Source organism: Podarcis bocagei (assembly GCF_964188305.1).
Source record: "Podarcis bocagei genome assembly, chromosome: 1".
NCBI lineage: Eukaryota > Metazoa > Chordata > Lepidosauria > Squamata > Lacertidae > Podarcis > Podarcis bocagei.
This window is the reverse complement of record NC_138125.1, coordinates 63,891,711-63,914,267: the sequence shown is the minus strand read 5'-3', so window position 1 is coordinate 63,914,267 and position 22,557 is coordinate 63,891,711. Positions and strand designations below refer to the sequence as shown.

The 22,557-nt window shown below is 44.3% G+C and overlaps 1 protein-coding gene across 4 annotated transcripts in view; it reads right to left on the bottom strand.

Annotated features, from left to right (window-relative positions):
* LUZP2 (leucine zipper protein 2) overlaps positions 1 to 22,557 on the bottom strand; it is a 340,653-nt gene that overhangs the window by 302,503 nt on the left and 15,593 nt on the right. For 3 of the 4 annotated variants that reach the window (XM_081165451.1, XM_081165450.1, XM_081165448.1), the window contains one exon: positions 4,195 to 4,398. In XM_081165451.1, coding sequence (XP_081021577.1) covers positions 4,195 to 4,256 — 62 coding nt within the window. In that variant the 5' untranslated portion in view covers positions 4,257 to 4,398. Of the gene's footprint in view, positions 1 to 4,194; positions 4,399 to 4,799; positions 4,819 to 22,557 lie in introns of those variants that run through there. The other variant, XM_081165449.1, reaches the window with a different exon arrangement.

Genomic DNA, 22,557 nt, shown 5'->3' with positions numbered 1-22,557 from the left:
ATGAAGTCACTGGAGATGTGCTCTCATTTTTTTATATTTGCATTTATTGAACAACAGAGCAAAACTAAGGAAAGTTAGCACGAGCCACAGCTAAACTAGCTCACAATTGGGATGCGTTTTAGGCTCACTTAGTTGGTAGGAACTAAAAAATTATATGGTGTGTGTCAGAGTCCCAAAAAATGCCTGGAGAGAGCATTCCACAATGGGGTGCCATCATGGGAAAAGTGCTTTCTCCACCTGCTACATACCTAGCCTTACCTCAGAAAACAGGAGCATCCAGAGGAGGGCTTCAGATAATGACCATTTGGGCATATTCACATAGGAGCTGGTAGTCCTTGAGATACCGACTCCCACGATTTCAAAAGTGTCGCTCAGGTTGCAACTCAAAGAAGCACGCAATACATAGACAACTTCTGTATCCCTATTTACAACTATCGGAGCGACGGCAGTGAAAGGTGAAAAGATACAAAGGAGCATGTATTGGGATGCCGCAGTGCTGCTTTCTTGACCCAGTATGCCTAGAGGCTGGGAAGGAAGAACAATCCCCAATGACTTTCCACCAGATAGATTTCTGACAGCACATCTTACAGAAATGTCTCTTTCTGCGAACATTTACTCTTAAGTATGTTCTGGCCGGGCTGATGGGGCCTCTAGTGTAAAATATTTGGCAGGCACCAGGTTGGCAAAGGCTGCTTTAGGCAAGAGAGCTTGAGAGTACACCTTATTTTTATTTTGACCTAGCTTCCATTTTACTGATAAAGTCCCAGCTGGAGACCTAGATCAGAAGACTCAAACCATGACTCATGATTTGGCCACCAGCAGTTTCAAGGTACTGAAATCCAGAACTTTGATTGTGATTATTCTACTTTGCTCATGGGAAAAATACAATTTAGAAAAGGAAATAAGTTATTTCTGAAAATATGCATGCAGAATGCATACTTATTTAAAAATATACTCCTCTTCATAAACACACACACAGAGATAATTGGGGATACCCCCCCCCCAAGGAATAAGAATGATAAACTTTAGCTTAACTGTCTGCATCCTCCCCTCACCCTCCAATCAAGTGGACTGTCCACTGATTCTAGTGCTGGTAAATACAAGAAATGAAGATTGTTCTGTGTCCATGACAAGTTGACAGGAAAATACTTCTAAAGAAATCTCAAAGCACTCGTGGCTTTAGCTATGCCTGAGCTAAGCAGTTTCACACAGCAGGATAATAGATTCCCATCTTCACTACAGCAACTGTTCTTGCAAACCTTCTCAGCTTGGGCAATTGCCTGAGCATTAACCATATGTTAGCAAGGAACAATCTTAGATGCTACAAACTCAATGACATTCTTCTAGAATAAATTACAGGAGAAATATCACTGGCTAAATCCTGCAAGAGAAAAACCAACAGAAGGCTGTGCACACCCTATTGCACCCACAGCTTTGCAAGGACAAGGTGGCTGCAGAGAAGTCCCTACAGGGCCATACCCATAGTTCTTCAGAGTTACCACATTACCAAAATACCACCCCATATGCTCACTTCCAACAGCCCCCTGAATTACTGTCATTGAATCATGCCAATATTTAACACAAAACAAGAGGGTAACTTCAAAAACATAGTCTCTAAAAGTTAGGACTCAAAATCAAAATGTAAAATGTAACATATAAATGCCCCCTGGGGCAGCTTTGCTTCAAATTATATACACCCTAAAACTAATGCTTTAGAAGGCAACTTCCAATTAGTTCCCGGAGCCAATTTGTCTACTCTCTCCTCCCTCTCACTCCTCTTGTGTAATTATGGGCATTCCCAATAAAGTCTCATCTCTTAACATGCTTCCAGCAGCAATGCAGTATCAATCAACTCTTGTTTCTTTCTGTTAAGCATTCATTAAGAGCCCAAATAAAACCTACGTTATTTTAAAAAATCACTTTCTCTTGGAGCTGCAAATCTCTGTGGCTTCCAGTGCAGGTTTAAAACCCTAGTGGAAGCTTCACAATAACTTGTTGTTGTTGTTTAGTCGTATAATAATAACAGTTCTAAAAGGAAGTTACTTGTAAATCAGTATTCACTGATATGTAATCAATGACTGGTTGGTGATTTGCACACACTGGTATATCTTTTCAATATCACCAAAAAAAGAATCAAGCTAACATGCATTTCAGAACTATGTGCAAGTTGAGTTCAAGTCTGAAAGTTACCCTAATGGAGGTGGGGTGGACACTCAAGTATATTTTTCCAGTTTTGTAATCTAAAGCTGCAAGCCTAACCATGTCTACTCAGAAGCAAGTCCCACTGAATTCAGTGGGGCTTACTCCAAGGTAAGTCCAAAGAAGAAGAAAATTGTTTACCATTGATATACTTCATAGGCAAAGAGGTTTACGTGACAACCTTTTTAATGACATCCTTTCAAAGTTTATTGGCCAAGATTCTAGGTTACAGCAGCTGATACTCTGATCTCATTTTCTTTCAGGAAATCTATTCAAATTTTGAAAACATATGGAAATGCAAATATGCCTTTCCTTTTCTGTTCTTTGTAAACAGGAGATAAGTTGGCAGCCATCAACTCAGCTATAAAAGCACTTCAATCAAAAGCCCATTTAAGATGCAGACTTTTATCTCTTGGTGAGTTGTTTTTTCCATCTCAAGCCTCCATTTGAATTTAACTCCTGTGTCATTTGGCAATGCACTTACAGTTTAGCCACCAAATCAGCAGCCTGAATTGACAGAGACTTTCATACTGACAGGATATTTCCAAGATCTACTCAGTAAGTCAAAACAGAGCCTCAGATAATTAGCAAATTGCAACGCAAGGCTTCAAAGAGAATTGCATGGTCTATCAAAGAGCATCTGAGGGATTCATTACTGGCTGAGCAGGGCAGAACCTAAAATTACAACTTCTTTAAAAGTGTAGACAGCTGAGTAAGAAGTCCTGGCACATCTCAGCACAAAACTATCTGTGGTCCTGCTGCTTCTCTCCCTACTTCTTTGACCCTTCCTTCTCAGTTACACCTGCAGTTGGCAGGCACTCTTGCTCAGGTGGATTACATCTGAAAACCCAACTGTTTAGTGAGTAATCTTGTTTCAGTGACAGAACACTTAGAGCCCAGAATAGAAAGCGTCTTCAAATCCACTGCTGGAGAAACCTTGCAGCAAGGCAAAACTTAATCATAAAGGGATATGGGCAATTCTCTGAGACATGCTTAGGCGTGGGCACACGGCTTGTTACCTTCTCTTGGGACTTAAAAGTTTACAAGGTACTTAATAGCCAACATAGCAGGAGGCTGTCATTTTCTTGTTTATAAGCACCAGGAAATTGAAAGCCATGCACTGACAGCAAGACGTCGGAAGAGGTCTTTACTCAAACAGATCCTACTCTGCACACAGTATTAACTTTCAATCTGTGTGCAATGTGGCTGTGAGACAGTGTGCCATCCCTTAAGATCTGATTTACTGCACATGCTATGTGTACCGGCTGCAGGACATGCTGCACCTGACTCAGGAATAAATGTTCTCCATAGATCCCAAACTGTGATGCCCAAAATTGAAAACTCAAAACCTTTTGTTGATTTGAAGCCAACACACTGGGAGATTCCTATATTTCTGGAACTTTAAAATATTACCCCTGCCATTCCAGGCTCATGCCATTCACAAATACAAACAGAAAGACTGAACACGGTTATGTTTCAATTGCAAAACTCCCACTGCAATAAAACTGTTCCAGGCTTTGGCATTCTATTTTCCAGCTCAGATCTCCTAACATCAGAAATCCACGTTCTCCATTCCCATTTCTTTAGCTTTATTTCCACTGGAACACATGCAAAATTGCTACAGCTATACTGGACGTCAGGAACAGTTTTGCTTCATCACAAAAGCGTTTGGGTCATTGCAGAGCTCGCAGTTTCCCTGTTACCAGCTAAGGAGATGGGTGGACTGGACTAACTAGGAAATGACCCAGAATCAAAGACGTGTGTGTGTGTGTGTGTGTGTGTGTGTGAGAGAGAGAGAGAGAGAGAGAGAGAGAGAGAGAGAGAGAGAGAGAGAGAGAGGAGAAACATGAAACGAAAACCTACCCTGGAATCAGTTCAAGAAAAGGTGCTCCCTGAACTTACAAGCATGAGAGAAGCCGGAATGAAAATCAAGCTTAAAAATGCACCTTAACTGCTTCTCAAACACATTCCAAAGTCAGAGATCTGTGCACTCACCTGGTGCTGAGAACCAGAACGGGGAAAAGGGACATCAAGTAACGAGGCAGGATAAATTTCATATTGTAAGTGTGTCTGTTGCGTTCTCTGGGGCTCGCTGCCGCTCTCCCTCCCTTCTTTATTCCGCCGTCTCTCCCAGAGCTTCTGATTCCCAAAGTCCTTCCTCTGCAAAGAGCCTGCTCCCGCGTGTGACGGTCTGTAGATCTGGAAAAAGCAGACAGACCAACACACTGACTAATGAAGGCTGCTTAGAGTGGGGTTTGAGCTTCAGGAGTGATGTCACAGGCAATGGAGCTGCTGCTGCAAGCCTCCTGCCTGATAGCCTGCGATTATTCAACACAGCGACTCTATTGATGTCCTGAAGGATTTGTTATTACTAGCAGTTTAAGTGGCAACTAGGGAGGGAAGTGAGAGCACCGTGGATGCTACTTAGCTCCCAGGCTAGGAGTGCTCATCACTTTTGCCTTAAAAAATGATATCAAGGGAAAAGCACACAGACGCAAAATCTGTCTGTTGTTAGAATTAAAGTTGCATTACTCAACAGGATTTGCAATGTAGAACACAGGTCAGGTTTCTTTAAATTAACAGACAAGTTTCAAATTAACCTCATGCACTGTGCATACGAAGGCTGTACTCTGCTCAGTTAGAAATGGAAGTTATTGCGCCAATTAGAAGCACAAATCTTGGTGGCATGGGAGTTGGCACTGAAACAAATAAAGTAAAAATGCACCCCAAAAGATATACTGAAAAGTTAGTGCCACTCTAAAGACCCTGAGATGCCACAAAGTCCTGAGGCACCTATTTGAGGGACAATTCAAATTTCTGCTTTCTGTGTTTGTGTGCCTTATGCATTCTCTCTCTATATGTCATTTAATTAAGAAAAAAGCCCAACAGTTGGCATAAATGTCACACACTTCATTAAGTTGTGTGTACATGTTCTGAAAGAGGTTAAATTTTTTACATGATGGTCCTCATCTTTTACTGGCAAACTGTTTTTGACAGAAGTGTAAAAGTCCTGAATGCCCTTCACTCCCAAGACACATAAATAAAAACCCCACTCTTTGATAGGCAATAGATTCCCAGATTTTAAGGTATGACAGAAATGCAGAATTTAAAGCATAATGCAGTTACATGAAATGAGAACAGCTTGTTCTGGAAAGTGAAGGCGGTTACATGGGTCATAAGAAAGGAGAGTTCGGTTGCCTGAATACATAATTGCTCATGCAGAACGCATCAGAAAGATTTAAAATGGTTTGATACATCATACAGTGGCAATACATTACAGACAAAAGCTTCCCAGATTCAACCTATGCTTCTTTCTTTTCCTCCTCTGGCAGATTAGGAAAGGAAATATTTGGCAACCATCAGCTATAAACATGCTAACTAGAAGCTAATTCAGTTTAAATGGCAAAATGCACACATGGTAATTAATAGTGAACGGGGCATGCATAGTCAAATGGCAAGGTGTCGTTGCAAATAAACATTGTAGAAAAACTCAAACAGAATCAGCGTACCCTCCAACATGTTTCCATTGAAAATAGGGAAGTCCCATTCCATAATGATAATTTTACTATTTATATTCCACACATATTACTGGGCAGCTTCCAACATATATAAAAAACATAACAAAACATTTTTTAAAAGCCGTCCCCCAAACAGGATTTCCTTCAGAAGACTTGAAGGTTGAATAACTCCATACCCTCCAACTTTTCTCCAATGAAAATAGGGACGTCCTAAGGAAAGGTGGGACATTCCGGGATCAAATCAGTAACCGGGATGGCTTCTCTAAATCAGGGACATCTCTGGAAAATAGGGACACTTGGAAGGTCTGAATCAGCCCCCTGTTTTCATATTTATGATGTGGAAATGGATATATACCCTTCACAGTAAATGGTGCTAATATAAACTATTTTCCTTTTTGTATTTAAATGACTTTGCCCTGGCATAAAGGTAGAGTTTCAGCTTCAAGGGACCCATGCCCTTGATGTGCTGTCCCAACCACAGTCTAGTACTTGCTGCTAATCACTGTCACTACTCAAGTGGTTCCTATTAGCCTGTGTGTGCTCGCAGGATCCTAATTGTATGCCTCTGCTCTTTGAAAAGCAATGTGCAGGGAACCTCAGTGGACTGGATCCAGAGATTGCTCACACTGGAGGCAACATGCCCCCTCCCCGGAGTGTAGTTCTGCTCAGATGCTCCTGCCAGCAGAAGGTGGCAGGGATGGAATGGAAAAGAAACTGGCACAATTTTGTCTCCCTCTCCTGTGCCACATCCTTCACTGTTCCAAAAGGTCCCCCAATGCTCTGAAACAGATTTCAGCAAGGCAAAAAAACTTTCCCTTCTGCTACCAGAAGTACTCATCCACTGAATCAGATGCCTTCCACTGATGGAAACAGCCCTTCTGTTCTTGGGAGGCAGTTTGGATCCAACCAAACACATTTAAAATAGCCCACTACACTGGAACAACATGGCTCCATGCATTGCTGCATTATACACTGAGAGGTGTTTTGAAATATACTACCTTATTGAAATACTGGTTTGGTACAGAAGAGCCCTCCCTATGTAACATTTGTAAAGCTATAGCAGGGTGGTCCAATACATAGTCTGAGGGCCACATATGGCCCATGAGGCCTCCTATTGCAGCCCTCAGCAACATTTCATGCACAACCCACCCACAACTCTTGTGCTGCCTTCCCCAAGGGGAAGGATGCTGGACTTTGGGAAGGAGGTGTGAGGGCTCCGACAGGCTCCCAAAGTCCTCACTTAGCTGGCTTTGTAAAGGCAGTGCATGGGCTGGGAGGGCTGTCAAATTTTGGCCTTGTTCCCCCGCCCATGCAACAAGGCAGGGTGTGACCCTTTGGCACTGTGTCGAAGTACTCTTGCAGCCCACTTGGTATGAAAAGTTGGACTGCCCTGTGCTATAGCTACAGGATTTTCCTGCCTGCTTCCAACTTAATGTCATCAATCATTTCATTGCTTTTTCAGGTTACTGTAGCTATCAAACGACCTTTTCTTCTGTCTCAAAAAACCTGACATTTGTGAACGTTCCAGCATGGTTCCACAATGTTGTTCAGTGTGAAATGTTGGTTTCTGCAATGCCTCACATTATGGATGGTGCTTGGGATTTGTGGTTTGAGTAACATCAGTGGTGTGAATGGTCCACTACAATTTCACATCAAAAACCCTTGGAACAAACAACAGTGTCAGGTTTAGCACTTCTCTCACAAAAGACAAGGACACTGGCAGTTTTACTAGTGGAGGTTTATTTAGCTATTTTGGGCTTTCAGCAATTCAGGCTTTCCACAACTCATTCCTCACTGCCTGAGTCAGTTGACTTGACTGGCTTCTGGCCCCTCCCAAGGCCAGATACACGCCAAATCCACCCCTGCTTCCTGCGGGTCTTCCTTTGTTCTAATCGCTTGCTCCGCCTCCTACTTCTTGGAGACTCAGGTGCAGCCCATTCCTCCTCCTCTGGAGTTGAATCCAACTCCCTCCTACCACCTGCATCCTGCTCCTTCATCTCTGTGCTGCTGCGAAAACTCACAGGCAGCATTCCAGAGCGAGAGGGACTTATCTCACTTTCCTTGTGTGAAAGAACCAAGTTTCTGTTTTCCTCCCTCTCTGCAGATTCCGCTCTGCCGGCCATGTCTCTGACAAACAGCTAGAGTGCTACAAACTGTATGCGTGGAAGGCCCCAATGACAGCTGTAATGGTGACATAGAGATACACTCTGTATGCGACCATGGTGGATTGGCTCCAGAGGTTGCTCTCACCAGAGGTAGCAACCCTTGAGTGGATTGGCTCCAGAGGTTGCTCTCACCAGAGGTAGCAACCCTTGAGTGGATTGTTCAGAATGTTCCTTCTAGCAAAAGGAAAGTGTAGGGGGGGGGGAGAGAAGAGAGATTTTCACCAATTTCCCCTCCTGCACCAGCTCCCAGCAGAGTTCCCCAATTGGCATTCATTTATAAACTAGAATAGGGGCTTAGATCAGAAACCTGAATCTGTCCAGGTTTGGCAAATTTAAGTCTAAACTGAAGCTGAATACCCAACCTTGGCTCTCCACACACCATCTGATCTTTAAGGCATTTTTATCAGTCACAAATACACCCACCTTCTAGTCATAGTTTGAGGGTGTGTTCTATTGAGAAATGAGAGTTTGCATATTGATAAAAAAGACCATATTTGATATCCCTCACTTTTTTTCACTATTCCATAACTACAGCAGATAGAATAGCAGCTACTCAGTTCAGCATGATTTTTCACAGTTCCCTATTAATGTGAGAATGTGGTTTTTTCTATTTAATTTCTTCATATTGTGTGGCAGAGCCAGTCGTGTTACCATGGTGATGTGGTGACCTATTACTGGAAGTCCACCTCTCAGATCCTCACCTTTCAACCTGGCCAGGCACCTCACCTTCAGCCCATTAAACCAACCTTCTGTCATTTACATCCAGAGTGATGTTTACTTATTTATTTTTGAGTGAAGGGAGGAAGTTCGCGCCATTTGGGGGAAAGGCGAGTGGAAGATTAATTTCTGAATTCAATCACTGCTTTGCCTCTCAACAGAAACATTTTCTCAGAGGGGGGATTAAAACTTAAGAAAGCTTCCTCTTCCCTGTACTGCCGCCACATTTTATAAGGCATCTGGTTAGTCACCACAGCTTAGTGTAATGGGCCTTAACATACCAGGATGTCACACTGAGAAGTTATTCTGAGATCAATGTATCATTGACTACATCTGTCAAAACCTAGTCCCTCAAATAAACCACAATGACAAATTATAGTGAAGCCAACGCAAATGCATAGTTACTTTGGGAGACCTGATCTACTGCTCCAGTTAAATCAGTGTTTCCCAAACTTGGGTTTCCAGCTGTTTTGGTCTAGCCAGCTAGGGATGATGGGAGTTGTAGTCCAAAAACAGCTGGAGACCCAAGTTTAGGAAACACTGACTTAAAGGAACTGAGCTTTGCAAATAGGGTTTGTGGGGAGGTTTACAACAGATAGTGCTTCCATTTGATGCTTTCCCATTCAATGATGATGTTTCTTCTGTTTTCCAACAGGCACATGGAGACCAGGATGCTGGTTTAGATGGTCCTTTCCCCTGATGCAACATGTCTCTTCTTGAGTTCAATGATGCTATAAGCCAGGGATGGGAAAAATCAGGTCTGGGTTCCCAATCTCCCTCCCCCGACCCTTCAAACTTTCCCAATCCCCAGCCACTCTTCCTCTCCCCAACCCATGCCACTCACTGCCCTTGCTTTGTACCCTCAAGTATTTTGCCTGGCTGAGATGTATCCCAGACTCTTCCTTGTCTGGATGGAGCTCAAAAGAGGTGTGCCTAGAAACTAGTCAACTGTACAAAAGTAATTGCTCCACCCAATCTTTTGCCCCAGGCCCCAACCACCACTGACATGTGGTCCCCAGAAGATGGCCCAGAAAGGAATGAGGTCCTCAGGTTGACCCCTGCTGTAAGCTTTTAAGGTAGGCACTCTTCTACCACTTGACTTTTGCTCATCAATATTAGTAACACTAAACACTATGAACCATTTCCCACAGTTAATGGATATGTGGGCAGAATTCCTTAAGGAAGCCTCCCTCAGTGTGTTGTTGTTGTTGGACTACAAATCCCATCATCCCTGACCATTGGCCATGCTGGCTAAGGCTGATGTGAGTTGTGATCCAGCAGCACCAGGGGGACACAAAGCAGAGAAAGGCTGCTTTATGGTGCTTAGTGCTACAAACACTGGTGGGCACATGGCTAACAGTGTAATGTGTGAATCAACCATCATTGTTTAGGAGCATGGCATGGCTTATTCAGAAATTACTGGAGTAGATTATTTGTGCAGAAGCAGTAGCAAAAGGCATACTAACTGTATATTATGGAGAGGTGACAAGATGCTGGCATTCCTACTTTGCCTCTAAAGTATAAATATAAAGTCATCTGGCACAGAAAATACCAGTTTATCAAGGTGCTCTCACAATCTCAAACACAAGAGGTTGTCCCCCAAAATGGCTCAAAAGAACTACTACATTAAACAGTTTTAAAAAAATATCCAAAAAACCCCCAATCTCCATATACTAATTAAAAATGTGCAAATGAAGTAATAATTCAAAACAAAGGTAATGCAGCAAAGTCTTGACAGTTGTTAATTATACCTAATATTTGTTAACCAGATCATTAGTTCTAACGATTTGGTTGCAAAGTGCTGACTGTTGCAGGGCATAAAACAAAGCTTGCAATCTAATTATTATTTATATTTTTTGTACACTCCGCGACTTAGGCATTATGTTGAATTGTCCTTACAACTTAGAAATCTAATAAAGCACAAAAAAATCAAAAGACCAAAAAAGGGAAAAGCAATCAATTAATGAACAACAGGACCACCACCACCACCACCTGCAACACAAGCAATAAGGAGATTCTTAAAATAAATTTCAATGGGATTGCAGTGAGTTCGTTATCAGAATAAAGCAAGTTAAGAATTGTTCTGTTACCCAGTTCTCCACAACACATCAGGCTTCTGAAAGACTTCTGTTTTCAATTTTCAGCGACAGTAAGAGCCAGTGCAAGCAGCCTTAGTAGGGAGGAAAATATGCTCATGTTTGGGAAATTAAAATGAGAAGCTTACTCTATAAATGTGTCTCGTTTGTTCGTTTAGGTCCAAGGTTGTTGAAAGCCTTCTTTCGGCATGCTTTACTCAGAAGCATATCTCACTGAAGTTCCTGAGTCTTACACCCTAGTAAGTGGAATGAACACAGTGGAATTTAGTTCTGCTACTGTAACTGTCATTGTGTATTGGGAGTGGGAGCAGGAGTGGGTTCCTGAGAGACCTCCCTTTGCATTCTCATCTGTGTGTTTTGTAGTGGAGACCCCTTTCCCTTTGTCTAGGACAGTGTTTCCCAACCGGTGTTCCGCGGCACAGTAGTGTGCCGCCGGACGTTGCCTGGTGTGCCGTGGGAGGGAGGTGGGCGAGTCGGGCTAATCCTCCGACGAGCTCCACCTCCAGACCCATTGCTCAAATCCTTTAACCCAGCAAGGCAGGAGGGCGGGGAGGGGGGGGGAGAAAGAGAAAAAAGAAAGGGTGGAAAAAAAGAAGGGGAAGAGAAAATATTTTTTTAAAAAAAAAGGAGAGAGGGGAAAAAAGCGAGGGATGGAGGAAGGTCGTTCCTCGATAGAAAGGACTGAAGGGGTGGCAGCTGCGTGACTGACAATGGGGGTGGCGGGGGGGGAGAGACGGGAGGGGGACCGTCTCTCCTTTTCTCCAGGCGAGAATGCTGTGTGGCTTCTTCTTCGGAGCGGGGGGAGAACTGTGTGGCAAGACCCCAATCGTTTTTTCTGTGGAGAAAAACGATTGCTCCGACCGAGGGAAGAGAGTGAGTTGCGCGGAGCGCCTGCCTGACAATCGCCTCGGAAGGAATGGAGATTTGGGGTGGGTGGAGTGACGGGACGGCGGTGTCGCCTCCTCTCTTTCTCCCTCCTCCGCGGCCGCTAGCGACGGGCTTTTAACTTCTCCCAACTTTTGTGTGCGCGTGCGGCCCTCAAAGTCCCCCCTTCCCGGGGGACCCGACTAGGCCCTGCCCGCCGCTGGGTGAGAGCGCAGCCTAGGGAGCCGCATTGCCGCTGCCGTGCGCCTGGCTGGGTGGGGGGAGGGGACCCTGGCGGCGGCGGCCCCAGCGGCGCCTTGGTGCTCGTGCGGGACTCGCTCGGCTGGTGCCGGCCTCTCAGGGCGGAGGCCTAGTCGCGGGCTTCTGGGTGTTGGGGTTGCTACGCGCCTCAGTCCCCGGGGACCCAGCGTCGCAGCCTGACGCCGCCGAGTGTGTGGCTATGAATGGGAGGGTGGCGGTGGTGGGGCGGCGGCGGGCCTCTCCCCCTTCCTTTCTGCGAGGGACTCTTCTTGTTGAATGTGGGGCTGGGAGAGAGGCGCGCATTTCTGCTCCCCCTCCCGCTTTGTACATGGAGAATGGCCTTGTCCTCCTCCCTCCCCCTTCCGCCGTGTAGCGCGGAGGGTGTGCGTCTAATCCCCTCTCCACCTGCTCCCTGAGCTGCTACCCTTGTGTAAGGGGAGGCTGCGAGTGTGTATCCGACGCAGGCAGCATGCTCTTATTTCTCCCACCTTAAATCAGCGCTAATTGCGCCTGGACGCAGTATTTACTTCCGAGTAGGCCCCCTTCTCCCCCCCCCCTAGCACCTGACGTTGCTATTCGTATCATCAGGTTTGTTTGTTGATAATTTAATTGTTTTAAAAGCATCATGCTAAAGAGCTCTCTCCCACCCCCAGACCCTTGGGCAAAACAGAAACACACACATACACAAACACAGAGATTGAGCCCTGCAGGTTTTATGAAATGAATGGATTCTGAATGCCTGTTTCAGTGGCTTGTCCGCCTTAGGCTGCTGGGCCAGACACCTGTTACACGGTGCAGTCCGTAAGCTGTGAGCGCTGCTACCTGCCGCCGAGACCACGTAACGACAGTCTTGAAAGACCTACATTGGCTCCCAGTACCTTTCCGAGCACAATTCAAAGTGTTGGTGCTGACCTTTAAAGCCCTAAGCGGTTTCGGTCCAGTATACCTGAAGTAGCGTCTCCGCTACCATCGTTCAGCCCAGACACTGAGATCCAGTGCCAAGGGCCTTCTGGCAATTCCCTCACTGTGAAAAGTGAGGTTACAGGGAACCAGGCAGAGGGCCTTCTCGGTAGTGGCGCCCGCCCTGTGGAATGCCCTCCCATCAGACATCAAAGAGATAAACCAGTGTTTCCCAACCGGTGCGAGACGTTGCCTGGTGTGCCGTGGGAGGGAGGCGGGCGAGTCGGGCGGCGAGAGGCGGGGCGACGGCGGCGAGGAGAGGCCGCCCAGCGCGGTGCTCTCGCCTTCTGCCTGCCTGGCTGCCTGCGTGGCGCTGACGTCACGGGGCTGTAACGTGCCCCACATAGGCACACGCGGGGCGGCGAGCAAGCTCCCTCCCACATCCCATCGCCGCTCGCTTCGGCCGGCCTACTGGGCTGTTGCAGGCAGAAGGCCTGCGCATGCGCGAGGTTTTCGCGCCTTCGGGATTCCCTTCACGCCTTCCTCCTCCCGGGTCCTTGAGAGCGCGGGAAGCGGCAGCGCGAGACCGGCGTTGAGCCTGGTAGGTATTGCGCTTGCCAAGGCAGTCATTTGGGAAATGAAAACTTGCAAGGCAAGCAACCAGTTCAATCTGAAGTACGTGTATGCTTAATATCCTGTATCTGAAACCTGTTCTGCCCCCTCCCCCACACTTGGTGCCATTTTCATCTACACATGCAGCAGAGTAAGTTGACCCAGAATAGTACCAATTCAGATGGCAGATGGGAGAATGACAGTGCTGAATGCTTTCCCATGTAGAACAGTCCCTGCAAATAAAAACCTAGCATATTTGGAAGAGGGATGCTAGCCTAACCATTACCTTCTATGCTGTTAATATTTTTTTATATTTTTTTACATAAGTAAAAAGTGACCTTTCCCCATCTGGCATGGTGGTGTGCCTCGAGATTTTTTTCATGAAACAAGTGTGCCTTTGCCCAAAAAAGGTTGGGAAACACTGGTCTAGGATCCTCATACGGTCTGGAGTCCTGATCTTGCAGGGTCCCCACTGCAAATGTTCCTCTCTGGGTATGTTGTGACGGGTGTGTGTCCCTCACACAATGGCAAGTGTGTGGAAGAAAGAATGTTTGTATAGGGCTGTGGAGTTGACTTGGAAACTTACAGTCCTTTATAGATGAAGCTGTATAGACTTTGATGGTAACTGGGTTTTTATGTTGTGGGGGCCACTTTAAAAAGGCAATGGGTGGGCTATTCTCATATTCCACTGCCTTAGATCACCTTTTGTCAAGTCGGCATAAAGGCTAATTATACTTATTGGTTTGATTTTTCTCTTCAATGTTTTGATTTTCTGTTATACTACTTCTTTTAAAAATGGAAGTTACATTTTTAAAATTGTGGGGCTTTTTTGTTAAGCTTGCTTCAAATCAGGATAAAAATAGAACTTAAAAAATCTCTTCCATTTGTAGGCAATAACAATGTAGCCAGTAAGCAAAGGTGAACATTGGCAATGCCTACATAGAAATTAAGCCACAGTCCTCCAATTGCTCTGATGACCTCACTGATTTAATTGTAGGTTTTGAGAGTAACTGAGATGCAGATTACAATCTTTTGTCTCAAATGAATTCTTACATACCACATCTCTACAGTTAAAGCAGTCGGTGTGGGAATTAGTTTTTTAAAAGGTGGAAGAAAGGATCAGTGAGCACACTGCTTTCAGGTACTGTGTAGGCAACCTCATAGCTCTCTGTGCATCAATTAAATTCTAAGGAAAGATGCTTTAAGGTGACTCCACCCAAGGGTTTCTTTTCAGATCAGGAACCGCAGACAACTGGGAGCACTGTAGAAATTCTTAATGGGGGGAAAATAGACACTCACACTACCCTTGACGACCTTCTGACAATGTTATGCTTAACCCCATACTCATTGGCCAAATGGTGCTCACTAATGGTTTCTCATCATTCGGGGGGGACGGGACTGTTAAGTGGGGTGCTGCACAGCTCTGTCCTAGGCCTATTGTTGTTCAGCCTTTTCAGATGAAGAAATTAAGGGGATTCTCATCAAATATGCAGATGACATCAGACTGTGAGGAGTAGCTAATGCCACACAGAACTGGGATTCAAGATGACTTTAGTAGATTAAAGAACTGGCTCAAACTAACAAAAGGAACTTAGATAGGGACAAATGTAAGGTTCTGCACTTAGGCAGGATTAACCAGCTGCACAAATATAAGACAAGGGGACATCTGATCATTGTCGATCATTCATGTGAAAAGGATTAAGGTGTCTCAGTAGAAGTCAAGCTTAACATGAGTCAATGGAAGTGTCCAGATCAATGGAAGTAATAGTACTGCTCTATTCTGCCTTGGTCAGACCATACCTGGAGTACTGTGTCCAGCTTGGGACACTATGACACCACAATTTAAGAAGGATATTGACAAGCAGGACCCAGAGGCGAATTTTGGAGAACACAACCAAAGACCGTCCCACTTCCCTCAGTGATTCTTTTCACAGGTCTCCAGAGTAGCTCCTCCTACAGTTTCATAAACCTTCAGAACTCCAGAACGTTCTGTGGCTTCAGATGCAGCTTCCACTAGAGCTGTATTCAGCTTGAATAATTTTTTTGCATGGGGGTGAATGGGACAGAAGGCCACCCCTCCAAAGATAGGATTCATCACCAGGAGCATGAAATTGTGATGTGGCATAATTTTGATACAAGTTGGGATAGAATGTTCCAAGTGGATGTCTCTGGGCTGCTGAGGGCAGCCTACTTGTTGCCTGAAGCAATGGCAAAGCTTTACAATACAAAAGAAAACAGGAGAAAGAAGCATAGCCACCTTGCTTATAAAAGGAAGCCCACTGTCATCTGAAAGTTTTAGAATTTTCTCCTGGAAAGTTGTGGACATTCCCTCCATCTCACGAGAGGCTGAGTGGTCCCACAAAAGGGTAGATGGTCAGCCTGGCCTTTATACACTCACACTGTTACTAATTCTCTCTCTTTCCCTCTCTTTGCTTAATAGTTTGTTAAAGAGAAAGAGGAGCTAAAACCATTTCTAACACTTCTCATTTAAACCTCATTAATACTAGCTAATTATTTTTTGCATTGAATTTCAAGCTTCTTTGCAGTCTTTACTATACCTCAGAAAAAAAAAATCCCCTGGCCAACAGAGAATGGCAGGCATTAAATTAATGGGCACAGTAACTGGAAACGGAGGGTTGAATTTAGTTTGTATAGACTGTATATTGAACAGCATGCTTATCTGCACTTAGCACATGCAATTATGGTAATTCTCAGTAGACAAAAGTAAATGGTCACAGCTGAGCAAAAATTACATTGCTGAGTCATCCTGAAAATTCATGTCTTCTACGCTGCTTCAAACATAACCTCTAGATATTATACCTATATATTTCTGATGCTATACCCTTTCCTTTATGTTTACCCAGGACTGCAGTATCTAGAAGCTCTTGATTTACTCCTACAAATTCCCTAATGGTGTCCTTGCAGTTCTTAAGGAACATAGCAGAGTAATACCAGTGCAGAAAATTTAAATAATGTGTTCCAATACATCACTGTGTATAGGAGGAGCTATTCTTTATTAAACGTATATTGTGCCTGTCTTCTGAAAGGGGCTTGGGGTGGCAGACACCCAAGCAATAAAGCAATTAAAACATCTCAACAATTCTAATGCAGGTGCAAGATCTCTACTTAAAAGACTTTTATTTATTCAATGATATGCATAGCACAAATCAGGGACAGGGAATGTGTGCCACCTCTCCAGATGTTTCCCTCAGTCCCAGTCAGTATGACCAGTGGTCAGGGATAATGGTTGCTGCAGTCACAGGTTAGCCACTCTTGGCATACATGGTAAGTTGCCATATTCTGAAGAGCAAGAAAGAGGACACATTTGCCAACTTTATGGAAATTATGGATTGCTATGATGACTCTACCCATGAAAAAGTGGACGTGTCTTGGAAAAAGAGGGCATATGGCAACCATATCAGGGCTGGCCTCTGTAAATTTCATTTTGGGGCAACTGCAGGAGTCCTGCTAATGTATGGGTGTGGGTAGCTCTGTGGTCTAAACCACTGTGCCTCTTGGGCTTGTGGATCAGAAGGGTCAGCGGTTCGAATCCCCAAGACAGAATGAGCTCCCGTTGCTCTGTCCCAGCTCCTGCCAACCTAGCAGTTCGAAAGCACACCAGTGCAAGTAGATAAATAGGTACTGCTGCAGCAGGGGAGTTAAACAGCGTTTCCATGTGCTCTGGCTTCCGTCATGGTTCCATGGCGCCAGAAGCGGTTTAGTCATGCTGGCCACATGACCTGAAAGCTGTCTGTGGACAAACACCAGCTCACTTGGCCTAAAGCAAGATGAGCGCCACACCCCATAGTCACTATTGACTGGACTTAACCGTCCAGGGGCCCTTTACCTTTTTTTTTTTTTACCTGCTAATGTCTGCCCTGGCGCGCGCACACACACACACGCATGTATGTATGTTGTGGTAGTGATAATAAATAAAATAATAAATATAAATAAAGTAATAAATAAAAGGGTTTCAGAGCACCCTTTTATTTGACCACAATGCCCTGATTAACCATGGGACCTTGTAGGAAATTTGCTTAGATTCAGCCATCCAAGGCCAGCGCTGCTGGAACAACACTACCACAACTAAATAAGCCTACCAGGGTCCACTAGCAGAACCGGGTGAATCCACCCTTTTCCCAGAACCCTCTCAAATCTGATGCCAGCCCTAGATTTGTCATTTTGATTTATTCTGCAGGAGGAATTAGTAGGAACAGAGATGTGCTGAAAATCCTCTGTCATGTATTGATTGATATGCACCTATCTGCTCTGCTTATTTCTTTGGATAGATTGATGATACCCTTGTGCTTTACACAATTCATGTGTTTCCATCCTAACAAGAAATGGGATACCAAGAATTAAGCCCAGATTTTCCCACAGCCTTTCCCAAGACATTTCCTCATACATTTTATGCAATGTTCCATGAATAACCTGATCACATCTCCTTTTTGAATAGTTTTTGTGGTGCTTGCTTCTGCTTACACCTATCTGAGACATGCATGGCTGAGCGGTTAACTTGGAACTAATAGTTACACCAATATTCTGATTTGCACCAGCCCTAGAAAGACAGGACAACAACTTCCCTGCTTTAAGGATGCACCCAAGTCCATGCCCCTCACCTCCCCAATAGCCTCATTTGTGCTACTCCTATACTGCATAATGAAAGTCTTAGTGAAAATTGAGGGGAGAGAGAGAGAGAGAGAGAGAGAGAGAACGAACAGCTGTTGCTGGGAAGCAGATGATTCCCAACATAAAAATTGAAAGCACACATAAATGCTTTATTTTAAAACGTTTTGAAAAATACATTGAATTTTGTATAGCTCACTGTCGCCAGCTAGAGCCACATATGTATATTGCACTTTGCAACACATTTAAAACGTTTTATTTGCAGCTGTGTAAGAAATGGAGGCAGTGAGAGATTTTACTTTCTTGGGCTCCATGATCACTGCAGATGGTGACAGCAGTCACGAAATTAAAAGACGCCTGCTCCTTGGGAGAAAGGCGATGGCAAACCTAGACAGCATCTTAAAAAGCAGAGACATCACCTTGCCGGCAAAGGTCCGTATAGTAGAAGCCATGGTTTTCCCAGTAGTGATGTATGGAAGTGAGAGCTGGACCATAAAGAAGGCTGATCACCAAAGAATTGATGCTTTTGAATTATGGTGCTGGAGGAGACTCTTGAGAGTCCTATGGACTGCAAGAAGATCAAACCTATCCATTCTGAAGGAAATCAGCCCTGAGTGCTCATTGGAAGGACAGATCCTGAAGCTGAGGCTCCAATACTTTGGCCACCTCATGAGAAGAGAAGACTCCCTGGAAAAGACCCTGATATTGGGAAAGATGAAGGAGAAGGTGACAACAGAGGACGAGATGGTTAGACAGTGTTCTCGAAGCTACAAACATGAGTCTGACCAAACTGCAGGAGGCAGTGGAAGACAGGCGAGCCTGGTGTGCTCTGGTCCATGGGGTCACGAAGAGTCAGACACGACTCAATGACTAAACAACAACAAAAGCCGAGTCCACAGTTTCAGAAAGTGCAAGACAAGCCAGAAGGCCTGGCTATGCTTGCTGAGTTACTGCAGGTGTTGGGGGAGGGAAGAGAGGGCAGCTGAATCATGTTGAGGGTGCTGAGAGTCTCTTCCTGTGCCCCAAGACTGTGCAAGGCAGCTGCTTTGGAGACGGGGCAAACACCCCCACCCAGAGCTCTCACAAGCCCTTTCCACTGACATTCCAGGTTGGGTTGGAGGAAAACGAGCTGTATCAGCACATGTTTGAACATCTGAATGATGCTCATGAGGAAGAAGAAGAAACATTCATTCCTGGCTTTGATGTAGTCAAGCTACTTCCTGACAACCTTGATTACTACTTTCACTAAGAGCAGCTCACTGAGCACTCCACTTTGTTACCAGATAGTGAACAACTGGGTGGTCTTTAACCAGACAATTTGGCTGTCTCAGGTCTGTCTGGGTGGAGGAAGCTGCAGTGAGGGGCATCTGGAAGGCAGACAGTTTCCTGCGCTTTGCCTTGGTTCTCCATCTTGGTGTGTGGCCTGGTGATTCAGCTGCGATTCCTGCATTGCAAGCAGTTGGACTAGATGACCCAGGGGACCCCTTCGAACCCTACAATTCTCTAAGTGCAGGGCTTGAAATATCCATGGGGAACTCATATTCATTAAAAAGGGGAGCACAGGTCTGGCTATCAAAAGTAAGGTGTGCAGAAACGTGTCCTCAATGAAGTGAAAGGCATAGTTGCATGACCAGAATGTCAATGGGTCCATCATTCATAGCACGTGTAAGACTCTGGATCGCAGCACAACTCTGTGGCTGCAGTTTTGTGTCAACATTTTAAAAAGATTAGATTTTTAAAAAGTCAATAAGCAGTAAGTTCCAAATCAAATCTATGCATCTGATATAGAAAACTGAGAGGAGAGATGCAGCTGGGTGTTCATAAGACTTTTTATTACATAATCCTTATTCAGGTAAGCTCCGAAACATCCTCTGCATTGAGATGTGTAATCATTCTTTAAATGCAACTGATGGATTGCAATTATAATTCTTGTTCATTCATAAAAAGCACAAACACATGCATCATTCTTGTGCCTAACGCTTTCCCTTTTTTAAAACAGCAACCCACAAAATTGTCCCATTTCCTTCGGGTCCTCTGTGTTTTCTCTCCTGAATCATTTTCAGACAAAACGACAAGCTACTGCCTTCCATTTCTGAAACCCCAAAAAAGCTGTTCCAGCTTCCTCAAACAGAGAAAGACCTCAATCCTCTCTCGCTCCTTCAACTCACAAATCTTTCCAACTAAACTTGTAAAGTTACTTATTGTTGCCAAGTCCCACAAATCTTCTGAATGGGATGAAAGTAAATTATAATTTAGCACCTTCATGGGTTTGGGAGGGGAAGAAATAGAACATCCAGGATTGTACTGTATTGTATCCAGAAGGATTTGAAATAGCTTATTCAAAATACATTCATGTCGCTATAAGAAGACAAAATATGATGGCACATTTAGGCAAATTTCTCGTTAAACCAAATTATGACTATGGCTGTAATTATATGCACACTTAGATGGCTGTATGTCCCATTGAGATATGATTTTAAGTAAAATGGAATGTAAGTTTGCTATACAGTATTCACTTTCACCCATTAGTTTCAATAGGTTTTAACTGAATTGATAGATTTGGGGCTAAAGTGTCTTGCAGCTATACATGTTGCATCCTACTGTGAGATTTACACCCAGGTAAATAGACATGATTACAGACTGTGAGAGATTCAAGAGTGAGTGGGGCCTGGTAAAGATTTAATAGTATGCTCAACTGATGCAGAGTTAACTCTTCACATATATTCCAACCAGGCCTTTTTTGCAGTTGGAACTCACCAGAACTCAGTTCAGACAACTCAAAGGTGGGTGCCATTGCTATTACAAGAGAGCAAGGGAGGTGTTCATTTCAGCACCTCTTTTTCTAGAAAAAAAGCACTGATTCCAACTAATGGAACTTGGAGTAGACAGCAGTTTGAGGAAGGCCATCAAAGGGGATAGGGCTGAGGCAAAATTTATCCTCCAAGAACTTTCAACTCCAAATGAGGCTAAGGTTTTAGAAGATAAGTATAATCACTTGGTTGATGGGAGGTGTGTGATTTCAGGGACAAACCTATTTGCATCTTTTCATGAGCCGATGGCTAGGATGGCAACAACAGATTTTATTTTTAATTTGATTTTGCCACTGCCACATCTCCTAGTAGTCTTCACCCCAATTACCAGAACAATGGGTTCTGACCAACTTGAATGGTCAAGTCCATTTAGAGGGTAATAATCTGCCCACTGAAAACATGTTTCATGTTACAGCAATGTGGTTTCTATATCAAGTATATGTTACAACTTTTAATTTTTTGCATCTTTTTTTAAAAACCACCACCCACTAACACTACCTCCTTCTTGTCTGAATTCAGCTTCAGTTTATTGGCCGTCATCCAGTTCATTATCCTAGCCAGACATTGATTTAGCATTTCCACTGTCTCCCCTGGGTTTGATGAGAGTTGGGTGTTATCCACATACTGATGATATTGCAAGCCAGATCCCTAGATGACTTTGTCATGTAGATACTAAACAGCATGGAAAATAAGACAGAACTTTTCAGAAGCCCCAAATATAAGCAGCAAAAATTCATCAGTAGCACCTTCTGGAAATTGTATTTCACTGAACAGCCTCCCATGCCCAACTCAGACAGCATCTCTGAGAACATGGTATAGCAGTTAGCATGTTGGACAAGTGCCTAGGAGACCAGAGTTCAAATCCCCACACAGCCATGAAGCTCTCTGGGGGCACAATTCCACTGCCTCCTCTGTAGGTCAGTGTGTGTAACTGTACTCTGAGCAGGGTTATTGATGGCAGCAATCCTCAGGTTGAGAGCCTCCTACCCATGTTTCGATCAGCTTGGTTAAAAACAAAAATGATAACTTCTGTTCCCCGTATATTTCAATTTCTGAAGCTTTCCATTTGAGAAAGTCCTTTTGTCCTGATGGATTCCATCTTCTCTGAAAATACTCACTAGCTATTTCATTCACAGCAGAAGCTAAAACTAACAGTTAAATCATCTCTCGCCATGGTATTTTCCTGGTTTCCCCACATTGGGTAAGTGCACTGGCTGCATTTAGCAATACAGTTTACCTGGGGTTATGTAACCCACCCTTTTAACCAAGGCCTTGCTTTCTCCTCCCCCTCCGCAACTTATTCCCCTCTGATGCTCCAGCTCAGGGCTTTTTATGCTGTCATCAGCTCTTATTTTTGGCAATTCTTCTCAAAGCAGAGAGGTACACAGTGGCACATACCTTTGAAGCAGGTACTAATGAAACAACATCCTACTGTTCATAAATACCAGATTGTCTTTGGAGGCTTCTGCCTTTAATAGGACCCTGATGCAGGCATATTCAGGCGCAGCAAAGTCATGCAAAACCTAGTATCTAGGGGTTGGAGAAGAGCACTGAGGATCTGGATGTGCATTGTCACACAAATGTACATTTGACCTCTATCTCTGACCTCTGTGGGTATTGCAGATATAAGGGAATGTTCAGGGATTATTTTTTCCCAGCCAGAACTCACCAGATCTCAGTTCTGGCACCTCTTAGGTGGGTGCCATTGCAAGAAAACAAGGTAGGCATTCATGGTGAGTTCTGGCACCTCTTTTTCTAGAAAAATGGCACTGCAAATGTGCATGCCAAT